This window comes from Mirounga angustirostris, unplaced genomic scaffold (genome assembly GCF_029215605.1).
Source record: "Mirounga angustirostris isolate CCGP_5_RB_7025 unplaced genomic scaffold, mMirAng1.0.hap1 SCAF_9, whole genome shotgun sequence".
In the NCBI taxonomy this organism is placed as follows: Eukaryota; Metazoa; Chordata; class Mammalia; order Carnivora; family Phocidae; genus Mirounga; species Mirounga angustirostris.
The window spans coordinates 93,469,235-93,488,280 of record NW_026991717.1 but is presented as its reverse complement, the minus strand read 5'-3'; the positions used below and the strand labels follow the sequence as shown (position 1 = coordinate 93,488,280).

General features: G+C 33.2%; 1 protein-coding gene across 1 annotated transcript in view; it reads left to right on the top strand.

Annotated features, from left to right (window-relative positions):
- The window catches only part of MDGA2 (MAM domain containing glycosylphosphatidylinositol anchor 2), an 800,528-nt gene extending 784,188 nt beyond the window's left edge, over positions 1 to 16,340 (top strand). Inside the window, exons 16-17 of the mRNA XM_045900785.3 lie at positions 9,670 to 9,775; positions 12,425 to 16,340. Coding sequence (XP_045756741.2) covers positions 9,670 to 9,775; positions 12,425 to 12,513 — 195 coding nt within the window. The 3' untranslated portion in view covers positions 12,514 to 16,340. The remainder of the gene's footprint in view (positions 1 to 9,669; positions 9,776 to 12,424) is intronic.
- The last annotated feature ends 2,706 nt before the right edge of the window (positions 16,341 to 19,046 follow it).

Sequence of the window (19,046 nt, the reverse complement as noted above, 5' to 3'; positions counted from 1 at the left end):
TGATACTCAAATAGGAAAGCAAGTTGAGTCCAGTGGGCTGGTCATTACAGAGAACATCCACTCTTGAGAAATTTGCATAAGGTAGTAAGGAAATTAGGAAAATCAGCATCTGAACTAAAATTATTCACTACACCGCACCTGGGTGGCTCAGTAGGTTAAGCATCTGCCTTCAGTTCAGGTCATGATCCCAGAGTCCTGAGATCGAGCCCCAGCTCGCGCTCCCCGTTCAGCCGTGAGTCTACTTCTCCCTCTTCTCCTCTCCCACTGCTCATGCTCTTTCTCTCTCTCTCGCACTCTCTCAAATAAATAAATAAAATCTTAAAAAAATTATTCACTACTCAGAATTAATAGAATGACCTAAAAGCAGATATTAAATTGTTATATTTATGCAAATAGTTTTTATTCTATAATTTTTCACATTAGAAAATATATGAATTTTGTTTTATTTTGTTTGTTTTGTCCTTGCAAGGGAATGTTTCTTCATTCAGGATGTCACAGCAGAGAGAATCCAGAAGGGAATGTGCCCCTAGATATAAGCAATGAGGGGGTTTCATAGAGGAAAGAAATGAGATGCACAGAGGGTCAGCTCTAAGTTTGAGATTGCAATCTTACAGAAAGGAATTGCTTTTCTTTGTGATTTGGCCCATCTTACTCCATTGTGTCTTGTTACCAAAATTGTTGATTTAAAGAAGGGATTTCGGGACATGAATTAGTCTTTTACTACCAGGAAGGATGTGGTCAGTGTAAATTCAGAGTAAAACATATTTACAACTACAAATGACAACAAATTTTCTGTAGCCTCAGAGACTTACATATTAAATTCACAAAAAAAAGAGATTTATAAGAATGTTTAAAGCAGATGTTCAATGGTGTTTAAATGAATAAAGCTTTTTTCACAACAGTCCAAACCTTGGAGAACTCTCTTCACTATATCTTCCCCTCATTCCAACTGAGAAATCAGACTGGGTTTGTATAGTTGGTGCTCAAAGCAGTTATCATTTCTAGTGCTTTTTGTTCCTTTTTGTATATGCATATTTCCATCTGGTATCAATTTTATTTTGCCTGAAGGACTTCTTTTAACATTTATTGTAGTGTGGGTCTGCTAAACATGAATTCTTTTCACCTTTTGTACTTCTGAAAAAGTCTATTTCACCTTCATTTTTTGAAAGCTATTTCCTCCAGGTGTAGTATTCTAGTTTTTCCTTTAGGAACTTTAAAGATGTTTGCTGTCCTTTTGTTTGCATTGTTTCTAAGGATAAATCTGCTGAAACTCCTATTTATCCTTCTATATGTAATGTGAACTGTTGCTTTTAAGATTTTCTCTTTGTCACTGGTTTTGAGCAATTTAATTGTGACATACTTTTATGTCGTTTTCTTCATTTTTCATGTGCTTGTGGTTCATTGATCTTGGATCTGTGAGTTTATAGTTTCTATAAAATTTAAGCATTGTCTGGCTAATGTTTCTTCAAATATTTTCATTTCTCCTCCTCTCCTTTAAAGACTCCAGTCCAACACCTTATGTATGTATATAAGACTCCTTATTTATGTGCATATATATAAGGTGTTTGTGACACAGCTTTTTTAGAGTTTTTTATTTTTATTTGTGTTTCATTTTGTAATAGTTTCTATTCTGTCTTCACATTCACTAATCATTTCTTCCGCAATGTCTAATCTGCCTTCAGTCATATTCAGTGTAATTTGTATCTCAATCATTGTACTTTTCATCTCTGTAAATTCAACTTGAGTCTTTGAAAAAATATTTTCCACATCTCTAGTTAATGTTTTGAATATATGAAACCCAGTTATAATAGGTGTTTTAATGTCATTGTCTGCTAATGCTAACATCTATGTCAGTCCTTGGTTGGTTTTGACTGATTTTTTTCTCCTCATTACACGTCATTTTTCTGCTTCTCTCTATGTCTGGTAATCTGATTGGGTGTCAGACATTTGGAATTTTACTTTGATAGCTAAAATTCTTAGACAAATACAAAATTTGTTGGATATTTTTATATTTCTATAAATATTCTTGAGCTTGTTTGGGATGTAGTTCTTTGGAGAGAGTTTAACCATTTTTTGGTCTTGCTTTTAAGCTTAACGGAGAGACCAAAGCAGTGTTTCATGTAGGGATAATTATTTCTCACTTCCAAGGCAAGAGTTTTCTGAGTACTCTGTCCAATGCTCCATGAATTATGAGGTTTTCCAAGTCTTGTGTGATCTGGGTACTGTAACCTTCAGTTCATCTCTCTGGTTCTTTCCCAATTCTTGTGCAGTAACTACTGTACATTCATGTCCTGATTAGTGCATTGCTAAATACACTAGGGAGACTCTCTGCAGATCTCTGCAACTCTGTCCTCGCTTGTATTCTACACTTCACACTCTAGCTGCTTTGGAGTCCTTAAACTCTACTCCACTCCATCTCCTCAACCGAGATTTTCTACCAGGCTCTTTCTTCTGCTTGCACCATAGTCTATCAGTTCTGTATAGGGCAGTCATAGGATTCACTTTGTCTGATTCTTATCACTCATTAATCATTGTTCTTCATTACCTGATGTTTATTGTTTCATATATTTTGTCCAGTTATTTGTTGTTTCAGATGGGAGAATAGATCTGCTTCCTGTTCAATCTATCTTGGCTGGAAGCAAATCGAAGAGTAGCAGTTTTGTGTTTATTTTTTAAAGAGTAGCAGTTTTTAATGAAGCATTGCTAAGCTATTTAAATTACCAGTCAAAAATAAGATAAATAAAATCATATTTTTACTTTGGATTTCTACGTTCTTTTATTCTTTGACATATTTCTAGGTCTGTTGGCTAAAGACTCTATTATTCCGTAAGTCTTGATTTTTGAAGGAAACATGAAGCACAACTACATCAGCCTATCCCATATTTTGCTTTTATTTTGTTTTGGTTTTGAGATTTTTGTTGTTTTGAACTTTTTTCTGACAAAGCATTTTTTTACTCAAAAATCATTTGTAAACTGTCGAGTTTTTCAAAAATACTTGCTTTGGTATGTGATGCCTACAAGGAAAGCATAGTAAAAACTGTACAGAATATATTAGCATATAAATTAGGTTCTGAGAAGTTTTATTATTACTCAAATGTAGCTTTGTGGCATCGTAGAATGTCTTTAATTCAAGTGGAAAGTATATCTCCTACCTCTTGGAATTTTAAATGAGATATAAGTGATTTTGAGCCTCTGCTGCACTGACATTTAGTTTGTTTTATTTGTTTGGAGTTGCATGCGTTTAAATTATTTTGACTTATAAACCCTTTAAAACACAACCACTTGCAAAGTCCTTTGTTTGAGTGTGTCCAATTAGTTTGCTTAGCTGAAAATAAAATTGGGTAGTACTTCTCAGGGTAAATAGAAGTTTTATCCTACTGAAATTCCCTTTGGGTCTCTTTGTCAAAAATTAATTTAGCATGATCAGTGCCTGTGATGAAAATATATTTTGCGGGATTTGGAAGGATTACAGCAAAATTTCCAAAAAAGTAAAATTGATATAGTGTTATCTTAGAATGTCACTTATGATTTATATCTTAAACCAAGAAAAATATTTAACCATCCTTTTTAACTTTTCTTTTCTTTTTTTTTAAAGATTTTATTTATTTATTTGAGAGAGAGCATGAGTTGTGGGCAGAGGCAGAGGCAGAGGGAGAGGGTGAGGGAGAAGCAGACTCCCCTTTGAGCAGGGAGCCTGATGCGGGGCTTGATCCCAGGACCCTGGGATCATGACCTGAGCCAAAGGTAGACACTTAAACGACTGAACCACCCAGGCACCCCGCTTTATTTCTTTTTGTAGTATACTCCAAATGCTTTCCAGGGGGAAACATTCTGAGACATAAAATACAGTCTTTGTGTTTTCTTTGTTATAGGTGAAAGGAATTCTGGAAATCTTCTACACTTAGGTCCCCATTTAAAGATTTCAAAATGATTTTGAAATGGTTTATCTTAAATCACATAAATCCTGAACATTAAATAGGGATTGGAAAGATTTTAGTTCTCTTATTACATCATGCTGCCCTCATGCTTATCTCTCTAATAATAATCTGGAATATATTGTCCTCCTTACTAGATATCACATGATCATGTAGATATATATCTGGCATTCTAAGCCAAATCCCAAGGCCATTATATAGACATGGCAGTGGCTCCTGAAGTAACCATTGGAAACATTTTCCAATGTTAATAGCTATTTTCAACCTTATTTGTATCCTGAGTTTTTTCCAAGTGAGGTACTCTGTCAGTTTTCAAACCGCATCATTAGACTTTGTGCTTGCCTTAGCAGTAATAATCAGAAGCGATATATCTCTTGTCTTGAAGAAAACATGCTGTGAACATTTGCAGAAGGCCTCATTAACATCGAAGTCATGTCATCGAAGGGCATTGTATTCTTTGACACCCCCGTCTACTTTTACTCGTTAGTGTTGCATGGAGCTCTTCCTTCCTGAGAAATTATATTGGAACACAGGCTTTAATAGCATCATCTATAGCTCTATCTCTAAATTGACATCTATATCTATAAGCTTTAAAGCTCTATCATATGTATAAGAAATTGTCAATCAATGGATTAAACTAATTTTCTGTAGTGTCATTGTAATAACACAAGTGCACATACATTTTATTAACTTCCCATTTAAATATACCCACCAAGAGTTAATTTTCTGATCATGCTGTATTTCCTGCATATTAAGTTTGCTGAATTGCATGACCATGCTGTGAAAACATATACAATTTTAGATTTGTCATTTCAGTTAAGGGAAACCATTTTAAATAATACCAGTGTGATTGTGTGTAAAGAACAGGTTTTGCATAAATTGAGCCCCCCCCCCTTTTAGGAAATCTAAACTTTAACATTTTCTCCTCAAGTATCTAGATGCCATTAATTTCTTCTTCATGGCAATTAAACCAGATGCATTTCAGAAGTACTAAAGAGGAAGGGAACATAGTTTTATCACTTAATGTAACAGTAATCAGAATCATGATGGTATTTCATAAAAATATGACAAAATTTAACCTATTAAACTAGAGAGCATTTCTTTTCTAAGTGAATAAAATTCAGATTTTTTTTTCATTGCATACAGACTACAGCTTCCAAGTTGAGATACATCATAATGAACTGTTATAGTTTCTCCTTTTGATGACTGAGAAAAAGATGTTTGTCACCAAGAATTTATTTTTATAAACACTTGAAAGTTTGGCCAAGGTACACTGTTTAAATTGAATATGTATGCATTTTATTTCTATTATCTACTTCACAATCAAAAGAATATAAAGGAAAAAGTATCCCTCTAGGTCCTAGTCTAGAAGCCACTTATGAGAGTATTAGAATTTGTAAAATACTGATATAATAATTCAAAGATATAGTTGGAGTTGGAGTTCAGAACATAAAAAGAACAATGCAATAAATATATCTCTTTGTGAGAGTCAGTAGGAGTTAAAAAAAATCTGTATCTTCGTAAGAGCAAAACTGCTATGGAAATTAAAAGGAAACAAACAAACATCCTACACAGGATCTTTTTTCTTCTTGTCCAAACAGGACCCTGAGGAGGACTATGATATTTCTCTGGCCTATTGGATTGGATTCCCTATCATCACAAAATTACAAATAAATATTAAAAACACTAATTACACAACTGCCCCAAGAGACTAATTGTCAGCAATTATTTTTATTATCCTACTAGTAACTACTATAATCCTGATTTATTTCCACACACGATATATAAAACACCTGCTATGCTTATACAGAAAGTAATTCAGTTGCTTTAACTCATTCAGGATCCACAAGGGATGAAGTATTTATATAAGTATATTTATATAAGTATTTATATAAGAGAACGTTCTAGATTTAGGCAGTCCTCTGGACACCTGAAAATTTGACTTCCGTTGATTTGTATTTTTGTTGTTCCGCCAGCTACACACTTAGAGTCAACATATTGCAGGGAGGCAGCACTCACATTAAATTGCATCAATCAGTCTACTCTGACACTTACCACAGAAGGCTCTCAGTCCCACCACAAAAGAAGTGTGGCAGCATCCTTCACAACCTCTCTGCTTCAGGACTCTGTCTTTAGCACCGACCCAGGTCCGACCTTGGGTTTAAACACAAGCCTATGTACCTGCACCGGGAGGCAGAAGGAAGGGAGGATAAAGGAAGTTAATGGGAAAAGTAGAAGTAATTAATACTTTAAAGTCAGTGAAAGAAATTCTGAAGTGCTTTGAGCAATGACAGCATCATTCCAGGACAAGCAGCTTCGAAAAGTTCAGAAATGATACCCCGCAAACAATGAATCATGGAACACTACATCAAAAACTAATGATGTAACATATGGTGCTTAACATAACATAATAAAATAAAATTTAAAAAAAGAAATGATTCTGAGGATTTATACATTTTATTTTTTTATTATGTTATGTTAATCACCATACATTACATCATTAGTTTTTGATGTAGTGTTCCATGATTCATTGAGGATTTATACATTTTAGTTTTCTTTTTTAAAATAGTCCCAACTTTTTTATATTGATACCTACCTCCAGGTGACTAGAACTTGCTAAGTGAGAATAATTGTGTGCTTTAAATAAAAAAAAAAATACTTGGATGGATAATTTTATCACCTATTCACCTCTACATACCTCAGATGGAAAATCCATGTACTCCTAAACCTATTTCTCCAGCATCCTTCCCTATGAAAAGATTATGACTTCAGCTTCATCTGTTTGAATTTCAAGTGTAAGCAGGTGCAGAACATTCTAATCTACCCTTATCTGTCTTCTCACCAACACCTCACTTTCCACACAAAGTCCCCTTCTTTGCCGTGGCTGCATTGCACACCCCTTACTGCAGTCTACAAGCAAGGCTTACAACCTTTCCCTTCCCACACCATCTTTTAAAATTAAAACTCTTGGTGACTGAGGAGGTTTTCTCTTTACGAAACCAAATTTTCTTAATACATTCCTATTCCTGCTTCAGTCCAGAATTAAAACCTGACTGGGAGGCAGAAATCTATACTTTATTCCATTTGATCCTTTATAATACCCACAAAAAAGAAAGAACTGAGATGACAGCACTCCACTTTTATTCAACTAAGTATTAGCCATGGGGCCAAAGTGGAGCATGTTGGATTTTATGGAATAAGACTCATGTCATCATGAATCCGTGAGTTCTGACTTTCTCCAAGATAACACTCCATTCATGTTGTTATCTTCAGGAGAGAAGACTCAGCATCACATGACTGAAACTAAGAAGGGGGTGGGAATAACCATTGATTTACTCTAACATTGATTCTCCATCAGGTAAGCAGCACATATCAAAACAAGAAAAAATACCCAATGACTTAAAAAACCCATGGTTAGGAAAAAGGCAATAGTGCTGATAGGGGCAACTTATGATGACCTTAAAGAGCCATGTGTTCTTAAAAAGTGTGTATATTAATGTTTTAAAATGGATTCATCTTGGGACACCTGGGTGGCTCAGTTGGTTAAGTGTCTGACTTGATCTCAGCTCAGGTCTCAATCTCAGGGTCATGAGTTTGAGCCCCCGTGTTGGACTCCCCGTTGGGCAAGGAGCCTACTTAAAAATAATAAAATAAAAAAATAAAATGCATTCACCTCAGCCTTGTTCAGAATAGCCAAAAACAATTTTAATGTCTAACAATATCAATAGGGCACTGGTTAAATAAATTATGTGAGATCCTTAATGTGGAATATTCCACAGTCATTAAAATGACTTCCGCTTTTCTGATTTCAGAGCTCTTGGATTTTTATACCATTGATTTGGGGTTTTTTAATTCTCACTTTGAGGACCTTGTGATTTAAAAAGTCCTCTGAGGATTTTTTAGCCACTTTCCAGATAACTTTCAAAACACCACCTTAAGTTAAATGCAAGTCATTATTTCCAGGCAGCCAAAGTAGTGTTTCACTGCTGATTCTGTCTGAGGACTGAGAATCCATATACCACCAACTTGATTCTATACCATATTTTAATTCTGGTCTGCCATTTTGTTTTGGCTTCAGTGATACATGACATTTTGGATGTTTTTCAAGGAAATAGCTTTGGACAATCTTTATTAACTTATTTATCTCAACATAGATAAGCAGGAAACCCTTTCAACACAAGTTAAATATAATAATAAAAATTTCTCCAAACCTTTTTCTCCTATCAAATCATGAAAATTATTCTTACTTGTATGAACTATATTCATGTGGAGAAAAGGGACTCAATACAAAAGCTTATAACTAATGCTTCTGCTTATCACTTAGAGATTCCAACTGATAAAATTATGATAGTAAAACAGATAACAACAGATCAACTTCTCAAAGGTAGCCTAAGTTTTCTGAAAATCATCACAAAATTGCCTTTAAAAATGAGCCATATCAAGATACTTTCAAAGACAAAAAACAAAACCAAAAATTTTGGCATTGATAAAAATACTTCCCCTCTAATTTGTTGCCATGAAATAAGGCTAGAAATTGTATAAAAATGCACACATTAGCTTGATGTTGAAACACTTCTTCATTAAGCATATTTTTCCTTGGAAAGACCAAACTAGATAATTTCATTTTGGCATGTAGAAATGTTTGTGAATATAATCACTAAAGGCATAGGGTGCCTTTTCATATTAAAAGGATTAAAAGGTTTTGCTAGAAACAATTGTGGGGTTATAGAGAAAATTTTAAAACAGCCTTATTTCTGTAAAAATGAAATAATAAAAATTTGCTAATTGTCCTTATAGTCATTGTACTCAGAATTTAGTAATAAAAGGAGACTGATTTCATTCATCTGTTCTTTCAACTTCCATGTATTAAACCTCAGTGTTAATCACTGTTGAAATTCAAAGGTCTGCCATTAAACACTCAACATAAGTAAACCCATAAATATCTTCCGGTTTTTAAAAATAGAATGTCAAAAGTGAAATCATGGAGGTATATCATAACGTATGGGAATATGAGAAACTTATTCACATTTTTGCAAGAGAGAAAATAAATTTCATAGAGATGGTAATCCCTCATTCTGGACTTCAATAAACATAATGTAGTTATAAAGAACACAGAACTGATTCATTCCAGAAAATATTTCTAGAAAACCAGTGTTACATATTTGGATAAAATTGGAGGGCATCTATTTAAGAGAAGTACTGTTTAAATAAAAATTTTTCCTTACCCCTGAAAATAGAAAGTGCAAGGGTTTGTAGTAGTAGTAGTTTTTATTGTATTAATCAGTTAAGTTTAGTTTTATATTAAAATCAACACAGAGCTTTTGATGTGAAAAACTAATAGTAAGCAAGGAAGATTCTGTTACTGGTTTTAAGAACATTTATGTTTTTTTGTAAGTAACAATTTTGAAGACTGTTGATAATAGATGTCAGAACTGCTGTCAATTTTGGGTTTGGCGTCTCTATTTCTCAATAAGAATCCATCTACAGGGGCGCCTGGGTGGCTCAGTCGTTAAGCGTCTGCCTTCGGCTCAGGTCATGATCCCAGGGTCCTGGGATCGAGCCCCACATCGGGCTCCCTGCTCCACGGGAAGCCTGTTCTCCCTCTCCCTCTGCCCCTGCTTTGTGTTCCCTCTCTCACTGTGTCTCTCTCTGTCAAATAAATAAAATCTTTAAAAAAAGAATCCATCTACAAATCAAAGGTCTACATTTAGGTTTGTTTCATTCATATTTGTAGCTCATTTTTGAAGGTATTCGAGGTCCTGGCATAGAAGGTGACATTGCCATTGATGATGTATCGATTGCAGAAGGAGAATGTGCAAAACAAGACCTAACAACTAAGAGTAAGTGTCTATTCTTGGATTGATTTGATGTGATGTTAAAGTAACATAATAACTATTAAACCAAAATGGTCTAATTTTTTAAACTCAGTTATTTTTAGTTTGTAAATTTAGAAATTCCTTATATGTGAGACCCTAAAATTTTGAAGATATTTTTAAAACAAAGTATTAAATTTGATGGTACGCATATTTGACCTAAGATAAGACAAAAGTAATTTTGGTTTAGTTCTATGTAAGGCAAGCCCACTTTGATTTTTAATTAAGATTTTAAAAAGTATTTAATTTATATTATTAATTTCAGGGGAATTTTTTTTTACTTTTATTAAAATATTTGGCTGACTTATATACTCAGCACATCTTTAGATAACCATAGCTGTTTTTATCCCCTCCTCCCCCATTTATGAATATATTTTCTAGGTCTAACTTTTGCAAGCCATTTTAATAGATTCACTATTGTGAGGAGCCTAACTATGTTCAATAAGTAATAAATCAGCCCATTTGTATTCTAGTATAATTCAACTATGTGCATCACAATCTTGTTTAGTAATTTGGTTTCATTTTTTACTCTGGTTTGAATATTATAGTTTAATGATATCTTCAAATTTTATTTTGTCACCACAAAAATGTTTTGAATAAGAGATATAAATTAAAAATTATAAATAATGCAAAAAACATCAGAATTATGTGTTGAGCTGCTTCTTAAAATCTTCATCTCCATATTATCTATGTGAAGTTGAGAAAACTAAAATCACGTCTTTTAAAAATTCCTCCACTTCAGGTATTTTCATGGGCCCTCTGGAGTCTTTAATTTTGTGGTTATATAAAGGGGTATCAATCAAGCTAAATTTACACAAAAAACTCATCAATTATTTAGTACATATAAAAGGAACATGAAAATCCATTTTGTTAAGTCTAGAGCAAATGAGAGTCTTTGTTGACTGAGTATATTTAGTGAGAAATTATATTAGTCTAGATGTTGAAAGTTAAATTTCTGCAACTACCTAGTGATTGCTCATAGGAACTGAGCTGACTCCATTTTTAAGCATTGTAAAAAGACAAAAACTAAGATTGTGTATAACAATGAGCCACTTTGCTCATAGTTTTCACCTTCTTGTCATTATACTTAGCATTTCAAGTAACAAATTTAGTAAAAATTTCTCCCTGTGTCTGGCTAATTTTGCTTTAAAAAAACCAGTAGCAGTATCGAAATGAAGTAGATTTGTCAAATGCACAGAAAAGCATGCATTCTCCTTAGAGGAGGAGAATGGGATTTCTTTCGAATTTCCTAACATGAATCAGTCACAGTAACCTTCTAGTAACTGAAGGTAGTTACCATCTTACATAGAAATCTTACATTTAGATAATTTGATCACTGAAAACTATTACAAATTAAATTCAAAAAATTGAATTAAACTTTCCAAATGAGGAAAGCAAGAGAGAACGTTCTCCCTCATGGAGAAAACAGAAGTGGTGAAAGAGTAGCAACAGGGAAATGATGATGAAAACCCCAAAGGACTTTATTGTTACATAATAGAACACTTTCAAAATCGGGTTTCTTCTCTTCTAAAGTCAGAGAAATGTGTGGCTGTTTTAAATAAGATACATCTGTACATATTGGAGGTATTTTTATTCAGCCTCTGCAAATCAGAGGAAACAGCCCTATTGAACAAAAACATTTTCTTTGGTATGAGAAAGTATTCTGTTACATCTGTATCTATTTAACTAGCATTTACTAAGCTCATTTTGACCGTGTTTGGTGAATATTAAATTAATGTTAATTTCTAAGTACAAACTAGCTTGGCAGCCAAAAGCTTCCTCCTAACTGCTCAGGTTCCCAACCCTTCTCAGGCAGTAAATGGTACTATGGCCCATACTATCAAAAGCTGAGGTTGTCTGTTTTCTCCAAAACCCAGCTCTCTCCTAGGTGAGAGCCATTTTGTAACTTACGCCAGGTGAATGAATTACCCAGCTTGCCCATGTTAGCCCTTCTGGACAAGGCATACATTCTAGGTATCACTTGGACATGAAGCTCTACTTGAAACACCAATTATGGTAGGAATCTTAAGGCAGAATAGTGGGACAGATTTTTTAGTTAAAATGGACTTCATAATGCTTCTAGAACTCACACTGAATAGATAATTATTTATTCAGTGTATAGATACTGGACTGATCTAAGCACTGTTTGCGGTAGCTGATTTTCTACCCATTACAATCCCTTCTTAGTTTTCATAAAAAGTAGTTTTTCTCTCACCCTTTAATCTTAATCATTTCTGGAAGCTTTGGGAAAAAACTGACCTCTTAGGATTAACAAGAATTTTCTGTGGGTACATACTTCCATGTGGCTAGTAGAACTCTGAGGTTGAACTCAGCCACAAACTCACACAAATACCTTCCAGACAAGTTCTCATAGCATATCATACCAACTTAAAATATTTCTATTTTTCTAACCACACATTTAAGTTATTTTCCTTTTCACATGTCTTGGAAATAGACTGATAATTAAAACAAACCAAAAAAAAAAAAGTATTTTCCAAAAATGTTTTCCATATACTCTATTGTTTTATTAGTTCACCAAAGTTGTATTGGTAGCTACACGGAATATTTATTCTCTTTTTTTGTTTGTTTCTTGGCATTTATTTTCCTCGTCTTTAGATTCTGTTGATGGTGCTGTTGGAATTTTAGTACATCTATGGCTTTTTCCGGTCATCGTACTCATCTCTATCTTAAGTCCTCGAAGGTGACCTTATCCTGGCAGAGGCTATAAAAGATTCACCAGGCACCGGCATGAAGAAAGAGTCTTTGTAAATGGACATTGAAAAACAAACTACCAAAGATTCCTCCACTGACTACTGACTCAAAAATAAAATAATAAAAACGAATTTTTTAAAGCACTGGGGATAAAAAGACATCATGGAAGTATAACTTATTCCAAACTACATGTAAAAGATAATCTTGACCTGAGTAGAGAAGAGACCTTCAGGTGCTTTTGTGGCTAAAAAGATTTCAGCGTCATCTGGTCATCTGGTTGAACTCTGGAAAAAAAAAAAAAAAAAAAGCTATAGAAATCCTTGTCAAAGCACAAAGTCATGGCTGGTTTTGTTTCAAATGAATAGTTTGCTTGTTACCATGGAAACCTAATGGCCTGCCAACAAAAACCTCACTGTAAACAGGGTACGTGAAGAGCTGGCATTTATTTTCCTTTCAAGAAGGTTTTACGTAGAGAATTAAATAAATGTAGGCCCATTTACCTTTGGTTGTTACCCTTCCTTGAAAATAACCCGAACTCAGAATTATTTAAAGCATTCATGCTCCTCCCCACCTGTCCCCATCCCACCTTTATTGTTATTATTTTTTTTCCTCCCATGGCTAAACTAGATAACTGTATGCTGTCTCTTTTTGCATGCATTACTATCCAGGATGGTAAACCTGGGCTTACATATTACACAGGCTTATCGGAGTTTGCTTGCGGCCACTTGAACACCCAAACTAAGTCATCTGTTCCAATGAAGAAACCAAACCACCATCTTTTATAAATTGCCATGGAAACCAAGTGCCTTCAATGAAACAAGCCTGAATAATTTTCAACTCAGAAGCTTGCACTGCTAAGAGTGGTTTGTGTAAAACTATTTTATAAACAAACTACAGAGCCTAAGTGTGCAAATTACAGGCAAGACAACAAAAGCCGCTTCTGAAGAAGAAAGGACTGGAGCTGCTGAGTAAGCCCATGCAGACGAGCTATTTGTTGTTTGACCTCCTAGACAGCCATGGCCTTTCGGCTTATTGTCCATTAGAAAATAACTTCCATTGAGACCAGATATGGGAGCAACACTTTTTTCTTCCAGGTTATTAAATGGGTCAACCAGAGCAAAAGGTTGTTAAGATAATACTTAGCACAGAAGGTGGTAAAACACAAGAGTGATTTTTTTTACTCTAACCTCCATTTGAAATGAAATTGGCCCTAGCTTTAGAGGGAGCAAGAAAATGTTTGTGATTGCAGTGCATACAAACTCTACAGCGGAACTGGGCCTGAAAAATCTGGCTTTATTCTAAACACTGAGGGTAATATGCCTCTGCCCTTTAGTCAGACTCTGTGCAAATTGTGAAATATTATTTTATTATTTTACCAAGATTAAAAACACTTTTACAAAAAAACAAAAACCTGTAAAAATGATTTTGAGCTACCTGAGGACAAATCATACCTTTAACCAGCCAGTTTTCCAATGCATTGTAAATTTCACTTAAACCTGTTGGTTATGAAAATTTGAAGATCTTTTTCCTTAAATTATCTCAGCTTTTAACTTCATTTAAAAAGACTTTTGTCTAAAGAAGAATATTATTATTATTATATGTTCTTTCAATACCCCGGGATTAAAAAAAAACTGATTATGCAAGTAATTGGGATATAAGTATTAAATTATAACATTTGCAAATATTAATATAAAAAGCACAACAAAATGTAGTGGAAAATGACAAAGCTTGATTTTTAAAAGAAAAAAAATTCTGTAGAAATGTTTGTGCAAATTCAGTAATTCAACTTAAAAGATAATTTTACAGCTATGTTCAATAAAGCCTCTTTCCAGGTAAGGTATGCAAAGCGGTATGTGTGTTTGTTGAGCAATGTTTACTTGTCACCAAAATGAGACTAGTTATACAATTTATCGGTTATGTTACCATGGGATAAATCTTCAGGGCTTCATACACCTTAATGTCTGCAGGAAAGAATTTAATAGGAACTCCTGAAGCACTCTTCCATATTTTTCATACATGTAAAAAAAAAAAAAAAAGTCAAACCTGTGCAAGTAAAATATGAAACAAATGTGAATTTGGAATTTAATGTATATTTTCATAGTTAAAGAGGGGACCAGCTGGAATATCTAGGTAGTGATAAAATCGAGCTAAACCGATTTCTTCAAATTAAACAGAATTAACTAAATAAGTTTTATAACTTATTTGAACACATTAGGCATATTGAAAATTTTCAGAATTACAGTCAACCATCTGTTTTATCAAACCAAAGAGACTAAACAATACTTGGGGGCACTTAGCTTAGTATTTACTAACTCTCCTTCACCTTGACTTCCATTTTATGTGGCAACTAACCACTTCCCTCCACTATCCTGTATCAATGGATCATCCTTCCTAATTGATTTTCTGCACACTCACTGCTGATAATATTAATAAAATTGTTTTCATCTAAAGAGAGGCTTAGCTCATTGCCACCTTCTTCCCTTATCTTGAATTTGAGTGAGACTTTTGCAAAGAACTAAAAAAAAAATCTATACTCAGAATATTTGGATATACCTTTGTCCTTTCCAGGAAAACAATCAAGTCTCCTTTTCTCCTTATTAATGCTGCATAAAGAAATTGTTATAAGTGAAAGCTTCAATTCTTCTACAAACCACTCATAAAATACTAAAGTCTTTCTATAACCTTTCACACATTAAGAATACACACACTTCAGAAGTCATGAGAACTGGCTGGTACTTCAAAAATTAATTTTGATTAAATTTTTGAGAAATTGCAAATGAGTGCCAAGAACAAAGGGCAATCAGAACTGCAAAAACAATCAGATTTATTGATATGGTAATAAATTAGAGTATATATCTCAAGTGGGTTCTGGATCATTTATATAAACCAACAATCTTAGAATTGTAGAATGTTTTTCACTCCAGATCAAATGTTCAGTTGCTTTAATTGAAAGAAAATGAATCAAAATGCAGGAAATTTTAAAAGGTTGGGATAAGTGAAATGTAAACTGTGCTAAGTAATCTGTTTAACATTAGTTATAATCATGATGACTTCAAAGCACTTACCTGTTTATCAACTGCTTTTCTTTTCCTAATATTTTTGTATTTATTATGAGTTGAACTCACCAACATATTTCCCTTTTTCCTTTTTGATAACATTTTAAGTGTAATTGATGCCATTTTTGTTGTTGTTCTTTATAGGAAGGCATCAGGCTTTTAATTCTCTGGGAGAAAGATTATACCATGTAATCTCCTAGTGTCAGTAACTGATCCGATTAATTAGGAGCTTACTCTGTTTCATTAGTTCAAAGATGCTTGTTCCTCCACATTTTAACATCTCTGCAACTGGGCCTATTTTAATTATATTTGGTAGCATTTCTGTGTAGTGATATATAAAATAAAAGTGCGTATTAAAACTGATGGCATCTTAGATATGTTGAAATTCACCAAATTCACTAAAGTCTCCAGAAGAGCCAAATCATGCCCAATATCATTCCTTTTCAACAATCTCAAAAGTGAGAAAAGGATGCTCTATCATATTTGTAGGATTTATATTAAATACTCATTGCCTATGCATTATTTAAAAATAACATTTTTATTTTGTGCTTTTAAAAAATCTGAATCTTCTCTTACAGACATTATATACATACCTAGCCCTGCTTTTTTTTTTTCTTCTTGCTACCTATATTTTCATTCCATCATGAAGTACAATATGCTATGTATCCCTGGTTTGAAATGTTTTCTTGTTTTGTGTGATTCATAGTACTTAGTAAGTTAGAAGTTTGACCTACCATTAAATTTTCTTTAAGAGATCTGAAAGATGCATGGGACATACACTACAATGTCATATTATAGGCTAAACTAACAGTACTTCATTTCACATATATCACAGAATTGACTTCAGCATGGCAATGAATTATGATAATTACAATAATCAGAATTACAAAGCAGCTAGTCAGTTACATCATGTTACCAATAATAAAAATAATCCCACCCTTTTATATTTTAAAATATGACAAAATATGAATGACAACTGTACTAACTTTTCACCAAACATGCATTTTTACTTTAAGACTTCATAATAAACTTATCTGTCAAAGTGCATAATTTGAAGAACAATTAATTAATTCAGGTCTATACTTAAGACTGTATGAAACTGGCTGTGGTATTTTTCATGACCTATTTTTTTTGTTTTGATTAGTGATTTGAAAGATGGTGACAGACTATTGTGATTTTCAAAGGATTCTTTTGAATGCCGTTTCTTTAACAACAACAAAACAAACAAACTTTTTTTTTTTTTTTATGTGCCTTTCAAAGATCAGGGCCTCAGAACAGTATTTAAACTGGAAAAAATTTCACTTCAAATTCATTTCCTTTTTGGTTGATGGCTACTTCTTACAAATTGCTTTGCCTGTGGCTCAACAAAGCAGAAGGTATATACTCTTCTTGCAACTGGGTAGTTGATATCAATGAGGAGTTATTGCATTTTCTGTGAAAACAATAAAATCATAGGGTTCAATCCCATGCTATTTCCTTTCCTACAACATTCCTTTTGTGTCTAACCAGTTTAATTAGTTTTCTTAGTGCTTATTTTTAAAAAGCAGTCTGACATTTTTTTACTTCAACTTAGGAGAAAAGCTACCACGAACGAACAACTTTTTTCAAATCTGATATTAAAAAGCTCTTTGCTGAGTATCCATAGTATTTATAAATATATGTTATTACATAGAAAAAGTAGGACTCAAAGATTTGAAATTTTAATGGGCAGTATGTCAATTCAGAATCAATCCATCATATGTTCATGTCTGCTTAGAAACAACTGAAAGTTAGGGAGAGATAACTACTCCGTATATTTCCATATGGACTTCTTTATTGACATTATTAGAATAAAACTTAATAAAATATGGGTAGTGATTTCACTACCCTGAACCCATATTGAGTATATTGAAATTAAGGGATTGGTATTCAAAATTCTGAGCAGGATAGGGGTTAAACTCTAGATAGAAATGAAATAGTTTTCTCAAGGGAATATTTACAACTGATTGAATTTAATTTCAATTGTTCTAATTTTCCACGAGTTGAGCTTAAAAATTCTTATTTTTCAATTAAAATGACGGGAAATTCTATGAAATAGGGATTAGCTTGTTAGTTTCAGTTGTTTTCATATGGCTCTTAATTGTTGTCCTGGATTTCCAGGATATCATTTTTATTTCTTGAATCTCATCAGTATATTTAAATGTATAAGTTTAATCAAATATACATTGTGTTGAATTTATATTAAATATTAGTTACATTTTAGATCTCAAAGTTTAGATTTAACTTACTTTTCATTTTGATATTTTACTTCTGCTAAATAGTTTCAGATAGCTGTATGTTATTTTCCCTTGGATTTTCTTTCAATAAATGCAATTATGTTAAATACTCTATTAGTGTTTTGGGGAAATTTCTGCTGTCAATAAGCACTTAAGTTAGAAACAAAAAGCTATTTAGAATGGCAATTATATTTGCAAATTAAGATGAAAATGCCATAATTTCTTTCACTATTAAAAAGCTTTTATAGACTCAACACTGCAGTGAAGCACAATTAGCCCATTAAAGATACGTGTTGATTTTTACATCCTTTGTGAGGGATCATTTATAAGATTGTGTTAAACAAGTAGGCACTAAAAAATCTTCCTGAATGAACTGTGATTTAAGAATTATGGCTCAATTTAGTAACTCTGGGCTTCTGCACGATATGTGAAATATCAACTGAAGATTACAGCACTAATGTTCTCCAGGAAGATAGTTTCAGTCACATATTTCATGCGGGCACTGTCGGCTACATATGGGTCTTCTGAGGGAAACAAATAATAGTGCTTGACAATGATTCCAGTGAACCAAAGTATAAATGGAATCCTAACAATTAACTTGCATAGCTTAATTTCCTCTCTCTCTCTCTGGTATTATATTTCTAAGTATATCCGTGAAATTTTAGAAAAGTGAATACAATTATCATTAACAGACCCATTAATTGTGTTTAAAAATCAACCCCTAACTATGTATTAAAATACTGTTTATTCTTTATAAGCTATTTAGTTTAATAGCCAAATTAAGGACCTTAACCATCTTTTGATTTCCTATAGTACTTATGTTCCTTTAAAGTATTCTTTAGTTGTCTGAAGATCTGCTCCCCAGCTGAAATTGTAACCTATCCCAGGGCAAGGACTGTGTCTTTTAACAAGTACTTCCAACTTATCTAGGTTCTATAGAGATTATTGAATTAATGATGATTGAATTAATCCATGATTTGGAGCTATATTTAGAATAGAACTTATTCAGTGAACCTAGGAAATAAGCAGCAATGTCACCTTTCAGTGATAAAATCAATGCAATTTCACGGACAGAAGATGTCTCCTGCTTGTGAGAAAAAATGAGAAGTCAAGGCAACTGAAATACCAGCATAAGCTTTTGCAACACAATTTCCTGTCACTTCTTAGTTAAATGGAAAGTGATTATATTTCTTAATAGAAGGGCAAATGTTGTCA